This window comes from Eulemur rufifrons, chromosome 7, assembly GCF_041146395.1.
Source record: "Eulemur rufifrons isolate Redbay chromosome 7, OSU_ERuf_1, whole genome shotgun sequence".
In the NCBI taxonomy this organism is placed as follows: Eukaryota; Metazoa; Chordata; class Mammalia; order Primates; family Lemuridae; genus Eulemur; species Eulemur rufifrons.
Genome location: NC_090989.1, coordinates 3,553,446 through 3,570,458, shown reverse-complemented (window position 1 = coordinate 3,570,458; position 17,013 = coordinate 3,553,446). Strand labels below are relative to the sequence as shown.

General features: G+C 54.2%; 1 protein-coding gene across 2 annotated transcripts in view; it reads left to right on the top strand.

Moving 5' to 3' along the window:
• Nucleotides 1-7,104, top strand: part of UBASH3A (ubiquitin associated and SH3 domain containing A) — a 38,350-nt gene extending 31,246 nt beyond the window's left edge. Inside the window, exons 10-14 of one of the 2 annotated variants that reach the window (XM_069472255.1) lie at nucleotides 303-395; nucleotides 4,237-4,381; nucleotides 5,404-5,510; nucleotides 6,431-6,540; nucleotides 6,955-7,104. In XM_069472255.1, coding sequence (XP_069328356.1) covers nucleotides 303-395; nucleotides 4,237-4,381; nucleotides 5,404-5,510; nucleotides 6,431-6,540; nucleotides 6,955-7,092 — 593 coding nt within the window. In that variant the 3' untranslated portion in view covers nucleotides 7,093-7,104. The remainder of the gene's footprint in view (nucleotides 1-302; nucleotides 396-4,236; nucleotides 4,382-5,403; nucleotides 5,511-6,430; nucleotides 6,541-6,954) is intronic. The other variant, XM_069472256.1, reaches the window with a different exon arrangement.
• The last annotated feature ends 9,909 nt before the right edge of the window (nucleotides 7,105-17,013 follow it).

The window sequence follows — 17,013 nt, the reverse complement described above, 5'->3', positions numbered from 1 at the left end:
CATCTGTGAAGCCAGCAACGGAACGTTTTTTGCATGCAGAATCTCTCTCGCTGCGAATCTCTGGCTTCTTTTCTGTGACTGGCTGGAGAAAATCACTGCTTTTCAAGGGTTCACCTGACTTGCTCAGGCCACCTGGGATCTTCTCTCTTCTGCCATGTAAAATAACATGGTCACAGGTTCCACTACACGCAGGGGGTTACACAGGTGCGTCCGCCAGGGGTGGACATCTGGGGCCCTCGTAGGGGAGCCGCCCGTCGGAAGCCAGAACCACGAAGGGGCGTTTTCCACCTGCTGTTTTCCAGGGGCCGCGCTGCTGGACAGTGGGGTCCGAGTCACCTCTGTGTTCGCCTCCCCAGCCCTCCGCTGCGTGCAGACGGCCAAGCTCATCCTGGAAGGTCAGTGAGAACGTCAGGGGCTTCTCACGTGGCCCCGACCTCACAGCTGTTCTCCGGGGGCGTGGGAAGGGAGTGGGGGGCCTGGGAGTGTGGCCACATCGGGGTCATAAGGCCCCCACGAGCCCATCCTCCAAGGACGGCCGGCAGGCACGCGCAGCCTGTGGGTGTTTCTGGAATGCCAGGACTGGGAGACCAGTAGGGCTGGCGTAGCTGAGTTCGGGGCCTGTCCTCACCCTGTTCCCCTTTGGCCTCCTGCCAAGCATTTATAGAAACATCTGGAAATGGGCTTCAGAAACCTAGAGAGCTGGGAACTGGCATGTGCCTTCTGAGTGCAAAATGCACGACTCTTCCCAGGCGAGGCCACGTGCCAGTGGGCGCTGTCCAGCGCCTTCCGAGGCTGACGCGAGTTAGGAAGGGCGGACACTGTCGCGGCTTCCACCTACGGGAAGCAGAAAGTCTCTGCTCCTCCCTGTGTGGAGAGGACGGGATATGCCTCCCCTGGCAGGGACCGGCCGTGGCCAGGAGCACATGGTGGAGAGAGGGCAGAGCAGCCACACAGATGCAGGAGGGGGCAAAAGGGAGGGCTTGCCTGCCTTTCTCGGAGACCAAGGAAGTCAGCTCCCCCGGGGAGGTGAGCGGGAGGTAGAGGTTGGAGGTTCTGGGAGGCTGCAGGTGTGAAGTGGCTGTTGGGGAACGGGGCCAGGGCACGGACTGGGAAGTGCAGGTGACCACTGGGCAGCGCCAGGAGCCACCTGAGGTTGGCGGGCGTGAGCTTAAATGGCGACACATGGGCTGAGCCTGGGGGTTCCCCCAGTGTTGGCAGGGAGTAGGGGGAGGGCTGGATCTGACAGAGGGGGGTTGGGAAGTGAGAACAAGGCCATGGGAGAGGGCATGAGGCTTACGGGTGTATCGAGGGGGTGGCCATGCCAAGGGTTTTCAGCTGGGGCAGGTGAGCGGCAGGAAAAGGTGAGCAATGGAGGAACACCTGGGGGTGCTGGGTGGCCCTGATCCCCTGGGGGGCCCTGATCCCCTGGGGGGCTGCAGTCGCTGGATGACAGGCCCCCACCGTGAAGGGAAGGGGCCCGAGGCAGGCGGGGGAGCCACACCCCTGCAGAAGAGGGGGCTCGTGGAGAGGCTGGCGCTGCCTGCAGACGGGGTGTTGCTAGACCCACACCTGGAGCAGTGTCAGAGGCAGGGGCGGCAGAGCTGCTGCCACACTGTGATCAGCCACCCAGGTGCCACCCGGCTCCCAGCTCCCCTGTCCTCGGGTCCCCAGGCCCCCCCAGGGGAGCTCTGCCCCAGCACCTTCCCACCCAGAGGGGCAGCACCGGGCACACCCAGCCCTGTCCTGTGTTCTCCTGAACGTTCTCCTCCATCAACCAGTCTCTAGTTTTGTGAAGCATAAAACTCAATTTGGTCAGCAAGGAGCAGCCACAACCCACTTTCCACCGTTGAAAACGATGAGGCCGTTCCCGTCTTCACCCAGCCTTGCGGCTGTTCCCTCCCTCACTGTCACTTCTCTCCCGGTCGTGGCGTCGGACCCTGAGCCCCTGCACGGTACCTCAGGTCGCCGGGACAGAAATGCCCATGTATTTCACCTGGTGCTGGGGGCTCACATGCTAATTGCATCGCCCTCTGATCCCAAAACGCGTGACTTCGGTGCGGCATGACCCTGAGGACAAAGCACGGCTTCCCAACTCCCCTCAGCTCTCCCACCGAGGCACGCACAGGGACACACACGGGCCCCACACGCTCACACACACCACGCACCACACCACACCCTGGGCTTTCGTTCAGCTGCTGAGTCAGACTCTAGTCCTGGGGGAACGAGACTGAGAGGAGATGTGACCCGGCCCAGGTACCGTGGTCCCCACGTCAGACTCGCTGTTTCCGCACTCAGATCAGCAGGCCCCCACGCTCCCCTCCCCGTTCAGGAAGGAGCGGGATGTGAGCAGTGTCCACGCCAGCACTGCCCTTCCGGGGGCCGAGGGCTGCAGGACGGGGCTGGTGCAGGGCTGGGCTCCCCGGCGTCTGATGACCTCCCGGCTGCACCTGCGGTTTGAGGACAGACGGCTCTTATTAGCTATGGTGGACGAAAGCAAAATAGACATGTAGCAATAGTAACTTTAGCTCTGGATCGTTTAGGATCAGTATATTTATAATTAATCCAACGACTACAGTAACAAGATATGGACAAGGCAAGAAGCTCATGCAGATGTATGATAAAATGTGACAAGCCCGCGCCTCGGTTCTCATCTCCTCCCCCTCCCCCAGCCCTTGACATCCCCATTTAAGGGCAGCATTTTGTTCCAAACCACAAAGGCTGCCGCTGCTCCCACCCACCTTCCACCCGCTTTAGCGGCTGCACTTGCCTGGCTGCCCACTCGCCAGGGGTGTGCGACGTCACACACCACCTGTGTCCAGCCAGGCCGGCACCACCACCTTCCCCCATGGGGGCTTTCATCGCCCCAGATTGGGAGGATTTTTCCCAGTGATGGCCTTGACCTTCCTTTCCCTCCACAAACTCTCTCACCATAGTCTCAGCCTGTGACTACAAGAATAATAAATAAATAAATACAAATAAAATTTAAAATACTCTTTTGGCCAGCTTTCATAATAAAAGAATATGACTGAGAACTTCAAAAGCATTTTTCATAATCCCAATTTTTGGTGGATCTTTTTCTGACTTCTATCATTTCAGCCTCTTGCATGTAAAATAAAAAGTTCTCAAAAATGTCTTCTGACAGTGACGATGTCAGTGTCTTCAACATGATCTCGCACACTGTCTTTTACTCCATGCACAGGTATTGTCATGATGCTGGTTTAAAGGGCACGTTTGTAAATTCCGTGTTAACTCAGACAGACGAGGACACCTGGTCTTCTTCACAAGGCCTCAAACTCGGTCCACCTGCTGTTCAGGCCGACATCTGCCATGCCAACGTGCTAAACTCTGTCTAAACCCAGCATCAACCCATGTCCAGATGGGCCACTTCCCCCGGTGTGGCCGCTTAACAGTGGCCTGCAGGTGTCCTCGAAAGAGGTCCGTGGCCACCCAGCAGGAGGCTGTCAGACCGTTCCTTCATCTGCTGTGTTCACAGTGGACGTGGGCCCGTGGCAGGCGTGGGGAGAGCCGGGCCCGTGAACTCAGCGTGACTCTCTTTCCTCAACGTGCTGACGAAGGGGCTCATTCCATGGGTTCATGCACATTCAGGGAATTGACTTCACGTCCAGTGTTTGAGTTTAATGACATTTTCTCCATTTCAAATAAAAACATTAAAGTCTTTTTTTCCTGATCAAAATGAGATGACCTTGCTTTAAAGGCCTTTTTATCATCAAGATATAAAATGCTCAGGAAGGGTGAGTTGTAAGGAGTCGGAATGTTCCAGAAGAGGGTTCCCTTCCACCCTTCACCTCTTGCCCAGGCCGGCTTACGTCTTCCCCGGGAACGTGCTTCCCAAGGCTGTCGTGCGCTGTCATTGGCAGGTGCTCGCGGGTAGGCTCTCCAGCCATGGCCAGCGCGGCGCTGTGGCGTTGGTGTGGCTGCCTCGGTGGGGGAAGGGGGGCCTGCTGCCTGCACCCTCACCAGCTCCCGGACACTGTCCCCAGCCCCGGCCGACACAGGCTCATCACTGCTCTGACACCTTCCACCTACCTGCCTGGCAGGGCAATAGCAGGACGGTGCTTAATCATAGAATGATGTTGCCGAGAAAAAGGAAATAACAGAGATTGAAAGGCATTGTCCAGATTCACGTGTAAGGTGCTAAGACCTAGGAGGAGACTTATTTGCATGACACAGAGTGGATGTTAAAGATGACAAACACTTGTATTCTGTTGAATCCAGAACTCAAACTGGAGAAAAAAATGAAGATAAGAGTGGAACCTGGAATCTTTGAATGGACAAAATGGGAGGCTGGCAAAGCCACCCCAGCCCTCATGAGCCCGGAGGAGCTGAAAGAGGCGGACTTCCCCGTGGACGCTGACTACAGGTAAGCCCTCCTGCAGCTCTCGGGGCTCGTCGAGTTCTTGTTAAAGAAGAATTTTCCGTGATGTTGTTAAGCAGGGTAAGGAAGACTTCATCCAGGAGGAACCACGGCAGTGGGGCTCTGCAGCGGGGAGACCGGGCTCGACTCCAAATGCAAGGAGAGTGGGGATTATAGTCGCGGAGCAGGGAGGGGCAGTGGATAGAAGATTACAGAGAGGGTGGGGCAGTTCCTGCCAAGGGGACGTACCCGGGGTCCTGCTGCAGGCAGGCCAGGGGATCAGACGTCCCCTGGGGGTGGCGGAGGATGAGGAACCAGCTCAGATATGGAGCGGAGCAGGGTTCTTGCTAAAACTGACCCTGCAAGGACAGACACGGAGGCCTGCAGGTCAGGGCCTGGTCGAGAGGAGGGTGCAGAGAGAGAAACTTTGTTGCTCTCGTCCCACGTCTGACTCTGCCGTCACAGAACGTTCCCGTGTGCAGTGGGAACACGTGCTGGGGATGGAACCTCACAGAACATTCCCATGTGCAGTGGGGACACGTGCTGGGGATGCGACCTCACAGAACGTTCCCGTGTGCAGTGGGAACACGTGCTGGGGATGGAACCTCACAGAACGTTCCCGTGTGCAGTGGGAACACGTGCTGGGGATGGAACCTCACAGAACGTTCCCGTGTGCAGTGGGAACACGTGCTGGGGATGGAACCTCACAGAACGTTCCCGTGTGCAGTGGGAACACGTGCTGGGGATGGGACCTCACAGAATGTTCCCGTGTGCAGTGGGAACACGTGCTGGGGACGGAACCTCACGGAACGTTCCCGTGTGCAGTGGGAACATGTGCTGGGGATGGACCATCAGCCTCTTGCCAGTTTTGAGCACAAAACTGGAGCCTCCTGTCCACCTCGGTCCTGCCTTGAGGCAGAGCCATCTTGGAAGAACATTCTCCTTCCCCGCTAACCGCTAACCGCAGCTGCGCAATCCTGACCCTGCCACCGGGCCAGGGCGGCAATCTTCCTGCTCTGTCCCCGCAGGCCTGCGTTTCCCCTCTCCTGCCTCCTGCCGGCCGAGAGCTACGAGGAGTACGTGGATCGGTGCACAGCAAGTGTGAGCCGGATTGTCGACACCTGCCCACGGGACAGTGAGTCCTCGCTGACCTCGGGGAGGAACAGCCCCTGGGGCTCGAGGTCTTGCCTCTGGGATGGAAATTGGCCGATTTTCTGAACCTCTTCATGCCCCCAACCGCCCCGCCCCCGTTCTCCAGCAGCAAAGTATGGTCTGGCGTCTGCTGCCGCGGCACAAACGCATCTTCCCCACAGGGCAGGCCTGGGACCCCCCCTCCAGGGCTGAGCGCAGATGGGCCCAGGGCCATACGGTCAACACAAACCACTAGTGTCCACAGGACTCGAGTCAGCTTCCCGGGAAACAAAGGGGACTAAGGAAAGACAGAGGGACAGAACTCCAGGCAGAGTCGGTGGGTCTGGCCACAGGCCCCTTCCAGAATCACAGGGGTCCCCTAGCTCTGGCTCTGTCCTGGATGAAGCTACGCAGATGTGTCATCTCCCCACCTCTTCCCCGGAGCTGGCTGGGCGTGACGTGTCACCTGAGGGAGACTCACTCAGCCTGGACTCTGGAAGCTCTTAAGTTCTTATCTAAAGCAGGGTAGTAGCAGGCTCGTTGTGATAACTGGCTGATAATTCTAATGCACATCGGATCAGGCCTGGGCCACAGCCACCACCACAATTAGCCGCTGTCCTATCTGTGGTTGACGGTGCCTAGGCTGCCAGCCAGAGCGGGTGGTGGCTCGGGTCACTTCTTGCACCATCCCCGAGGCTGGCAGGCAGCTGCAGGCAGCCCTGGGCCCTGCGTGGAGGGGTGACGGGCTCGGGGATGGTGTGCAGGTGGGAGCTCCTGCCAACCACACCCACTCCCTGCCCCCTTATCCTTCACGGCCTTGGGGACACGGCAGGGCAGCTCTGCCCCAACAACTTGGGGGACCCCAGGCTAGTAAAAGGCACCTCTGTGCCTGCTCTGACCTCGAGGTGTCCCTCTGTCCTGCAGCGGGCGTCATCCTGATCGTGAGCCACGGCTCGGCGCTGGACTCCTGCACGCGGCCGCTCCTCGGGCTGCCGCCCCGGGACTGCGGAGATTTTGCCCAGTTAGTGAGAAAGGTACGTGGCCGCTCTCGTCTCTGGGCCACAAGGTCAAGCACCCCAAGACGCAGGCTTAGCACACTCCCTTCTCAGTCCCCGCCAGCCCAGGCCGCAGCGACCCCAGTGCCCCGAGACTGGGCCCACCTGCTCTCGTGCGAGGGGCAGCCTCGGGCCGGCGCTGACGGACAGGCTGTCGTCCTCATCGTCATGGTTATTTGCTGCCACACGATACGAAGACCGAGCTGAGGGTGTTTTCAAAGTCAGTTCAGGTCGTAATTCCTTGCGGCTCTGACAACGAAACGGGCGGTGCAGCGAGGAGGGAGCGGTTGATAAGGAGGGAGGGGACAGCGACCCGCCAGCTGGCTGTGGGACTCGCCTAAAATCCACTGACGGTTATACAATATTAAGAAGTGATTTAAAACTCCGTTCCAGATCCCTTCCCTGGGCATGTGCTTCTGCGAAGAAAACAGAGAGGACGGGAAGTGGGAGCTGGCACCCCCGCCCGTGAAGACCCTGACGCACGGCTCCAACTCGGCGTTCAACTGGAGGAACTGGATCCTCGGCAACTGAGCGGCGCTGTGACTTCCGAGGTGCCCTAGTCTCACCTGGTGTGATCTGTAGAGGCACGAAACGCACTTTTACATTTGGTGGCGTTTGTTTGCCACCTGTGTTTCCGTTGTCCTTCAGGCTGGGCGCGGGGCAGAGGCTGGGTCGGGGGTGCCACCCCCGGCAGGTGCATGGGTATCCGTGTCGATTCGGGAAGGCGGAGTGAGGCTTGGGGGGCTGACACCTGGGACTCTGACTTCCGGGAGTCAAAGACTCACCCCCCACCCCATACACTCTTTATTCTACATGTTCGTACCAGTCAGGTTCCCAGTTATCTTTCCCGCTCCTGTTTGAATCTCGCTTCAGCTGTGTCCACACGGCCTGCTCGAGAAAACGGGCAGGGAACCCACCCACCAGATCAGCACTGGGACCTGCCCCTCAGTGTGAACACCCACGTGTCAGCGTCCTGTCGCTGCGGCAACAGACAACAACGTTAGTGGTCACTGAGAGCAGCGCAGGTTTTTCAACTCACGCAGACTTACCTTCTCGCAGTCTGGGGGTCAGGGTTCGGCTGTCCAGCTAGGTCCCTCCTGGCAGCTCTAGGGGACGATCACTTCCTCGCCCTTTCCAGCTTTCAGAGGCCACCTGCGTCCCTCGTCTCGTGCCCCACCCCAGCCCTCCAGGACAGCAGAGTAGTGTCCTTCAAGCTCTCTCTACCTCTGCCCCCACTGTCATTGTCACCTGCCTTGGGCCCTCTGCCTCCCTCTGCCAGGGCCCCTGTGATCCCCTTGGGCCCGCCCAGTAATCCAGATCAGGGCTATCTCTAGGTCCTCATTCCTCACTGCAGCCACAAAGTCCCTTTCGCCATGTAAGGTCTCATGGTCACCGTCCGGGGGACTAGGATGTAGACAGCTCCGGGTCATCCCTTAGCTGCCACCCCCATCCTCCCAGGCGCGTCAGGGCTGCTCGCACAGGCCCAGGCATTAGCGTCTGATGCACCCCGGGTGCAGGTCTTTTTTTGGCTCCCCCTTTTCTTGCTTCCAATCAAGATGGCGGGAAGGGGGCTTTGCAGATGGGAGGAGTGGGTTCCTATGACATAACGGGGAGCCAGAAGGGCCACCAGCAAAGTGACATCCTCCTGGGACAGTATAAACACCATGATGCCTTTGACTTCAGGAAGGTGGCCCAGGAGTGGGTGGGGTCCCCCCAGCGTGTCTCCCGCCCCCAGCCCACAGGTCGCACCTGTTCCCACAGCCCACGCAGGCGCCTGGCGCTGCAGGCAAGATCCCGCCCCAGTGCCGGGAAAACCCACCCGCCTCTCCTCTTTCCCATCCGCGTTCCCATTCGGATGTCATTTCCTGTTGCTATTTGGGACGCGGCTGATCTGTGCCCGGCCCTGTATGTACCAGAGCAATACAGAGGCCGGAGGCCCCGCACCGCACCTGCGGCCGCCCGGCAAGCCGGCGTGGGATATGGGTGAGGACATCACACACCCCGAGCCAAGGCAGAACCAGCCCCCGTCACGCAGACCATGGGGTGCCAGACCCAAAGATCGCGTCCTCGGCGTGTCTGTCAGGGGCCATCTCCTGGGAGAAAGGCACATTTGTCTGTCCTGGGTTTACTTTGCTAGTGACATAATCTTCCTGCACCCAAACACGAGGAAGCCTGCAGCTGCCACAGCCGCAGAGAGCGCCCCTACTCGGGGGCCTGATCCCGGTCCACTTCGCACGGCACGACCTTTAGGGAAATGACCCAGATGTGCCCATCGGGTGCTGACGGGAAAACGAGTGGACTCCCTGGCGTTGGGGTGGGCGGCGGCTCCCACGACAGACGTGCCCCTCTGGGCACTTGCACAGTTGGTCATTCCTCGTCGGCAGGTGTGTGGCGGGTGGATGTCCTCCCCCTGGGCTGTCCTGGACGCTCCGGGGCCACACTTACTAGTCATGGTGATGAATACAATTGTACAAATCCAGTGAATGGATGTTGAACGGTGGCCGCTCATCCGGCTGGTGTGTGATGCGTCTCTGGGTCCCCCTGCCCGGGGTGGGGGCTTCCGTGTGAGCCCCGGGTCCCACTGGGCTGCTGGCAGGTGTCACAAAGGGGACGAGGTGGTTTGAATCTCAGATCGAGAGGTCTGTATGCAAGAAACACCATTTTCTTTATATTCCATAACTCTGGTTCTAACTAGACCCCCCACTGTGATGGCAGAGACCCCCCCCCCCCAGTTCTGCCTTTCTTAGCTTCCGGAATGAGCCGTCATTGTGGGACCAAGCCCTGAGGCCCCACTGCTAGAGAAGGGTAGAGGCTGAAATGCCTGAGGACGTTTATCATTATGGGGTGAAAAAAAGAAAGAAAGAAAAGACTCCCTGGCACTCTCTTCCTCCTCGCGCTGGGCCGGCCCTGGGTGTTTCTGGGCCAAGCCTGACCCCTGCTGACTTCTGCTGGAAGTGGAGGTCCTGTCACCATGGCGGGCAAACCACAACCCGCCCACCTTATTATCTGTGGGACTCCCCACGGTGTGCGTGGAAAGGGCGGCTCCATCTCCTGTGGGTGGCGTGTCCCGCCCAGCCCCCCTCCAGGCTGAACCTTGCGGCCTGATGTTCCCACGCCATTACCCATTACGTGGCTCTTTGGGAAGGGGACGGTGGGGAGGAGCAGGAGGAGCGGCCTTGGGCTGGGCAGCACCGGCGCCAACACCAAGCCAGTGCCCCTCTCAGGGCTGCAGCCTGTGATGGGGAGGAGCTTAGGGACTGGCCCGGCCACCCAGCCCCGCCACCAACCCCAGGCAAACACGGCACTCTGCTCCTTGAGAAGGGAGAGCATCATATTTCCACTAAAACAAGTCTTATTTTAGACCAGATTTGAGAATTTTAGATACAATTCCTATCGTTGCATGTTAGGGGCCGAGTTGTGTCTGCCCTCTCCCAAAAATTCTACCAATTCAACAATTCTACAGAGATCAGAGGTGAAACGAAAACGAAACTATGGTGGTATCACGTGGACAGCCAAAAAACCAGATACGCCCTGGGTCCCCAGGAGCGACTGGGGGGGGAACTTAGGGGCTGCATTGCCCATGGGACCTGGTGAGACTCCTGTTAAGGGCTCAATTGTGTCCCCCAAAAAAGATCTGTTGGAGACCTAATCCCCATTACCTGGAAATGTGACTGTATTTGGAGACAAGGTCTTCACAGAGGTAATTAAGTTAAAATGAGGCCACCAGAGTGGACTCTGATCCAATCTAACTGTTGTCCTCGTAAGAAGAGGAGATGGGGACACAGACACGCACAGAGGGACGAACACATGAAGACACAGGGAGAAAAATGCCATCTGCAAGCCAAGAAGAAACCAGCGCTGGTGGCATCTTGATCTCAGACTTCCAGCCTCTAGAATGTGAGACAATAAATGTCTGCTGTTTAAACCGCCCCATCTGTGTGTTCTGCTATGGCAGGAAACCAGTACAGCGCGTAAAATCACAGGTGTAAACGTTAAAAGGTGCACACCTGCGGGGCTGAGTGGGCGGTGTGTCGTGCAGCTTGGTAGGAGACCTGGGCACCGTCGGCTGCACCTGCCTCTCCTGCCCTGCACGTGTGTGCTTGTGTGTCCGCGTGTGTGCTCGTGTGTACCTATTTTCAAACATTACGCCTAGAAATCTGGCTCACTGAGGACAGGCTTTTGTGAGGAGCAAAGGAAGGACGCAGGAACCCCAAACGTGCCCCTGCTTCCCTCCTTGGGGAAGAGCAGGATCCTGCAAACACGAGCGCCCCAAGCTCCTGTCTTCCCACCCCGAGCATTTCCAGGAGTCCCCAGAGCTGCCTCGGGGGGCTCAAAAAGCAGCTGCCCCCACAGTCCCCAAGTCCCTCGCAGAGCCCACTGCCCTCAGCCCTTGGACACAAGAGGCCTCAGTGGCCTTGCCCTGCTGCCTGTCGGGGGAGCCCAGGTCACCACCGGGCGCTTCCAGGCTGCCCCGTCCTCAGGACACAGAGCCTCGCTGGGCGTCTCCACTCGGAGCCACACTTTGGCCCCGGGGTTCCTCAGGGGCTCACCAGGTCCCACAAACAGGCCCCACGGCTCCCTCCACTCCTTCAGGCCTCAGAGGAGCCCTGGAGGGGAAGGTCGGGGTGGGGTGACGGTGGCCCTCCTGCCCACCCGCAGTCAAAGCCTGGTCTTCGTCAGTACCTGCAGGCGCCAGGACCACGTACCTGGAGCCCCAAGAAAATCACTGAAATACTAGTGATTTGCCATGGGAAAAAATTCAGCAAAGTGCCTGAGCACAAGTTTAAAATCCAAACATCAGCAGCTTTCACTTACACGGACATGATTAGGAGATCCGATGACAGAAAATAGCCCGTCTACAAGGCAACGGCCACAGGACAGGAAACGCCCGGGAATCTCCCGGCAAGCGGCCACGGGGACAGGATGCGCACAGGCCGCGTGCGCTTGGATGGAGATTCAGCACCGCGGAGACGCCACTCTCCCCGGTTATGCCGCAAAACAACCGAGATCGCGGTAAAGTCGGGAAAGGGGTTTTTAGGGAGGGATAGGTGGAACCTGAAACAAACTTCTAGGGACAACTAAGAAAGCCCAAGAGCAATACTGGGACAGAGGGAGAGCTCAGCCCAATAGGGCTTAGTTTAATCTTCAAAAGCTGCAGTAATTAAAGAGGAAGTAGCGCCTACTTCAGACGGGAGGCTAAGGTGTGAATGCAAAGCCCAGAGTCGGCCCTCACACGTGTGCGTGCCTGTGGTCGGAAAGGAACAGCAGGCAGCCTACCGCACAAATCACTGCAGTTTCTGAAAGGAGAGGCGAGAGACCAAAAAAAAAATTGAAAAGGATGGCCAAAGTTTTTCCAAAATTGATGAAAACTATAAAACTACAGATAAGAATCTCAATAAATCCCAAGCACAAGAGGTATAATGAAAATTACATAAGAAAATTCATAATCCAATTGCTAAAAAAAAAAGGAATAAAAATAAATTATAAAAACAGGGAGGGAAAAATACACATACCATACAGAGGAGCAAATTTAAGAATGCCAGAAGTCTTTGTACCCAGACAATGCAAGCAAGAAGAAAGCGGAGCACTAGCTCTAGTACTGAAAGAACGACACTGTCAACGTCAAGTTCTATGCCCAGAGAAACACGCATCACAATGAAGGTGAAATAAAAACTTGTTTGGATATAAAAAGAGGAAAGAATTCATAACCAGCAAACCCACACTACAAGAAATATTAAGAAAATTTTTCAAACAGAAGGACAATGGGCCAGGCACAGTGGCTCACGCCTGTAATCCTAGCACTCTGGGAGGCCTAGGTGGGAGGATCGCTCGAGGTCAGGAGTTCGAGACCAGCCTGAGCAAGAGCGAGACCCCATCTCTACTAAAAAAATAGAAAGAAATTATCTGGACAAATAAAAATATATAAAAAAAATTAGCCGGGCACGGTGGCGCATGCCTGTAGTCCCAGCTACCCGGGAGGCTGAGGCAGAAGGATCGCTTGAGCCCAGGAGTTTGAGGTTCCTGTGAGCTAGGCTGATGCCATGGCACTCCAGCCCAGGCAAAAGCGTGAGACTCTGTCTCCAAAAAAAAAAGAAAGAAAGAAAAAGAAAGAAAAAGAACAAACAGAAGGGCTATGATACCAGATGGAAATCTGAATCTATACAGACAAATGAAGAACATCAAAAATGGTAACTACCTGGATAAGCATATGATATTTATTATTCTTTTTAAGACATCAAGGGATGTATAAAATAATAAAAAATATATAATAATATTATATAATAATATAATAAATAATAAAATGTAGGGTGGAGTTTCTAATATCTGTAGCATTAAGACATATGACAACAAGATGCTGGGAGCAGAGAAACAGGACTCTATTGTAAGTTTCTTACACTACACCAAATATCACTTGAGGGTTGACTGTGTGGAGAAGTTCAATATGTACATATAAACCCTAAAACAACTGCTAAAATAACAAAACAAAGATTTATATCCAATAAACCAACAAAAGAGATAAAAGGAATCATAAAAAATACTCAACTCAAAAGAAGGCATAATTGAAGGGAAAAGCAGCTGGGCGAGGTGGCTCACGCCTGTAATCCCAGCGCTGTGGGAGGCCAGGACAGGAGGATCGCTTGAGCCCAGCAGCTGGAGACCAACCTGAGCAACAGTGAGACCCTCCTCCCCACCCCCACCCCACCCCCATCTCTACTAAAAATAGAAAAATTAGCCAGGTTTTGTGGCACGCACCTGTAGTCCCAGCTGCTCAGGAGGCTGAGGCAGGAGGATGGCTTGAGCCCAGGAGTTTGAGGCTACAGTGAGCTACGATCATGCCACTGCCCTCCAGCTTGGGTGACAGAGCAAGAACCTGTCTCAAAAAAAAAAAAAAAAAAAAAAATCCAAATTCTAGAAAATTGTTTTCAGATAAATCTATTTTATTCAGCAGATATGTTCTGGATCACAATTGTATCGGATGAATTTGAGTGAATTAGTCCCACAGCATCAGTAACTACCACGTAAGTTCTTCACACGCGGAGATGCTATATTATATTAAGCACATGACCTGCACTATCTCGTGCAATCCTCAAGGCAACTTCTGATATGTACAATGAAGAATTTCCATAACATGCAGAGATTACAGTGTAGCTGGCTGTGAAGCTGGTGGCTGAATGTGGCACCTGGAATTTATCAGCCTTTGGACTTGACCACTGGTACCCTGAGCCAGGTGAGCCAGTGGTTTGGGACCCTCAGCATCTGCACCGCCGGGAACTCACTATGAATACACACGCTCGGGCCCCCCCACAGACTTACCGAGTCAGAAACTTGGGGTGATTTAGCAAGCTCTCCCCAGGTGACTGGTGCAGCTCAAGTTGAGAACCGTTGCTCTACGGGAAGTGGGCTCTGTGAAGGCAGGAGAGCCTCTGCAGACCCAACACAGAGAATGGCCTTTGGAGTTGGTGGTCGGCGCTCATATCATGTTTGCTCAAAGGCAGGACACCCATAAGCAGACGATTCCATGACTTTATAACTATATATATATATATATATATATATATAGACACACACATACATACATACACACGCATGGAATACCATTAATATTAGCTAAAATGGGGACAATTGATACAATTTGAACATACAGCATGGACTAGGGAAATTATATCAATGTGATATGTCTTAATTTAATTATACTGTGGTTATGTGAGAGAATATCCTTGTTTTTACAAAACATACACTGAAATACTTAGGCATAGCTTACACTCAAATGGTTGTGAAAAATATATATACTATATATATGTATACCCTCTATAGGTATTATTCTCTCTCCATCTCTCTCTCCCTCTCTCTTCTCCCTCCCTCTGTCCCTCTCTCTCTCTCTAAGAGAGTGACACAGCAAGTCACGTAAGACGCACACAGTTGCTGAGCCTGGAGGAGTGCACAGGAGTTTCTCTTACTATTCTTTCAACTTTCCCGTAAGTTTGAAATGACACAAAAATAAATTACAGGACATCAAAAACACTGAAAGAAATGTAACAAAATGTTCGGGGACCAATGTTGTGGTGTCCAAGGGACAAGACGCTAGTGCGAAGCAGCCACCCCGGCCAAAGATGTGTCAGCCCGAGCAGGATAAAGAACAGTGACTGCAGCTGATTGAAACACACTGACGCAGAGAGGATCCCTGAGGCCCTGACGCCTCCTCTTAGACAAAGAGGTTCAGCACAAACTAATTTGTCACCGTTTGAAGCATCTATTAAACTAACACCTCATTTATAAAATTGGTAATTAAGCCTTTACTCTTTCTAGGAGGAACTGTATTTCATGGGAACCAAATAAATCCAGCCTAATAAATGCAGAGGGAACAGCAGAGCTAGGAAAACTCCATTTCTCAAGCCACAGTGGGCTGCACGGTGGCCCCGCAGACAGCGGCCCTCATCGCTGCCGGGGTCAGCGCTAACAGTGGATCGACCAGAGACATTGTTTCTTCCGCTGTAACGGAACAGGGAGTATATGACACCACAAATGTGAATTCTAGCTAAGAACATCACTATGAACCCAACAAACCGTTAGCTGTAACTTCTGTGGCGACAAGAAATACGCGGGAGCTAGAAAGACAAGCCACGAGGGCGCAGAAGAATCCAGAAGGTGAGGCTCTCTGCCGGCGGCCGGCCCAGGCTCCTCACAGCCAGTGACGTAAAAGGACTTCATGGAAAAAAGGAGAGTGAGGGTGAAGGGACATCCACAAAGCTCCCCAGCCTCGAGCTTCAGAGCCTTCACTTGCACAGGCCCCTGGCAAGGCCCTGACAAGGTCTGCACTCAGTCCTGTGCTCTGTTTTGCAGAAGTGAAGCATGTTAACCATAATCATGCCTCTGCCACTTTGCCCTCTGATTTCCATCAGACACATGTCCCCTCATGTTGAATGGCATTAAAATGGCCAGAGGCACTTTTAGAATCTGTTTCAGGGAGCACTGAGTAAATTGAATTAGGAGTAGAGTTAGTGGTTTGGGTTTGGTAGAATATTTGTGTATGTTACTGGTTTGCAGTTAACTTTCATGTCTACTTCAGTTATTTCTGGCTGTTCTGAAGTAGGACTCACTTCCAGAAATACCCCTAGCATGATGACATATAGGTACAGGGTCAAAGGTCAAACCCCAATGGGAATTTGTCCTGCAGATCCAGCACCATTGTGTGTGGGAGAAGAAATGAAGTTTGCAATACATGCAGTCAGCTGGTAGCCCATGGAAAATTATCTCAATCATCGGACGTGAAAAGTTGTAAGAAGATTTACACGGATGCCCCAGCAAACCAGCATCTCTCCCGCCAGGGACACGAGGATGCAGCACGTATAATTTTTGACAGGAGTCACACGCAATTGGATTTGCCAGAGCACCTGTTGGTAACGCACACTGCTGCAGCAGCTTTGTAGACGGCGGTATGTCTGCACGCGAAAATAAATGTTTTATGCCCCTCGACAGTGTAATTATGTCACGAATATCCCCATGTAAAAGAAGAGGCAGTCAAAAAGAACACTGGCCCAAAAAAAATGTAGAAAAAGAAGTATTAGAGAGTTGTATTAGGCAGTGAATTAATAATAATATTGTGATAGTTTTCTAGATTTTGTGCTGTTTGTTAACTTTTCATTTGTCATTTTATTGAAATTTTCTTATTCTAAATAAGTATTAACACAATTTTATATTCATGTTATGTGCTTTTTATTTTTATAATTTTTTAAATTTAATTTTTTATTAGAGATGGGGTCTTGCTCTATTACCCAAGCTGGACTCGAGCTCTTGGGCTCAAGGGATCCTCCCGCCACAACCTATGGAGTAGCTGGGCCCAGCCTATATGGTTTTTCTTGAAGAGGCCTGGATGTTGTTTTCATAATGAACTGTTCTTAAGGAGGCCCCGTGTTTGGGGACATAACCCCCAGATGCAATGCGTGACCTTGCATTGGGCAGGCCAGCTCCGAAGGACACTTGCCCTCCAGGTAACCGAGGGGACAGGAAGACGGCGAAGCAGAGCTGTGCAAGATGGGAAGTCAGGGCTCCCCCGGGAGGTCGTGGCTCTACCTGCCCCGGCACCACCGGCCAGCCTGGCGCCGGGAGGGGAGGGAGGCCTCGTGTGAGCCAGCACTCACGAAGCGAGAACGTGCTCTGGGTGTCAGCCGGAGGGCGCGCCAAGGAGCCTGCGCAGGCCTGGGCAGGGCCCCTCCTCGGCCATCTGCAGGGCCCCCCATCAGGGAGTGAAGGAAGGGAGGGGGAACACCCCTGCAGGGGCAGCTGGCAGGTTCCCACGGGAGCCTACAGGGTATTAATATTTATCATGTGTTTTGTGAGAGTTTTGCACAGTAATCCTTATTTTCTCGGCATTTCCTAGCTCTCTTGAGGGAAATTTGGTATGCAGATTCTCTCCAAGCTCAGCCAGAAGCCGACGCCCATCAGCCACCTGCT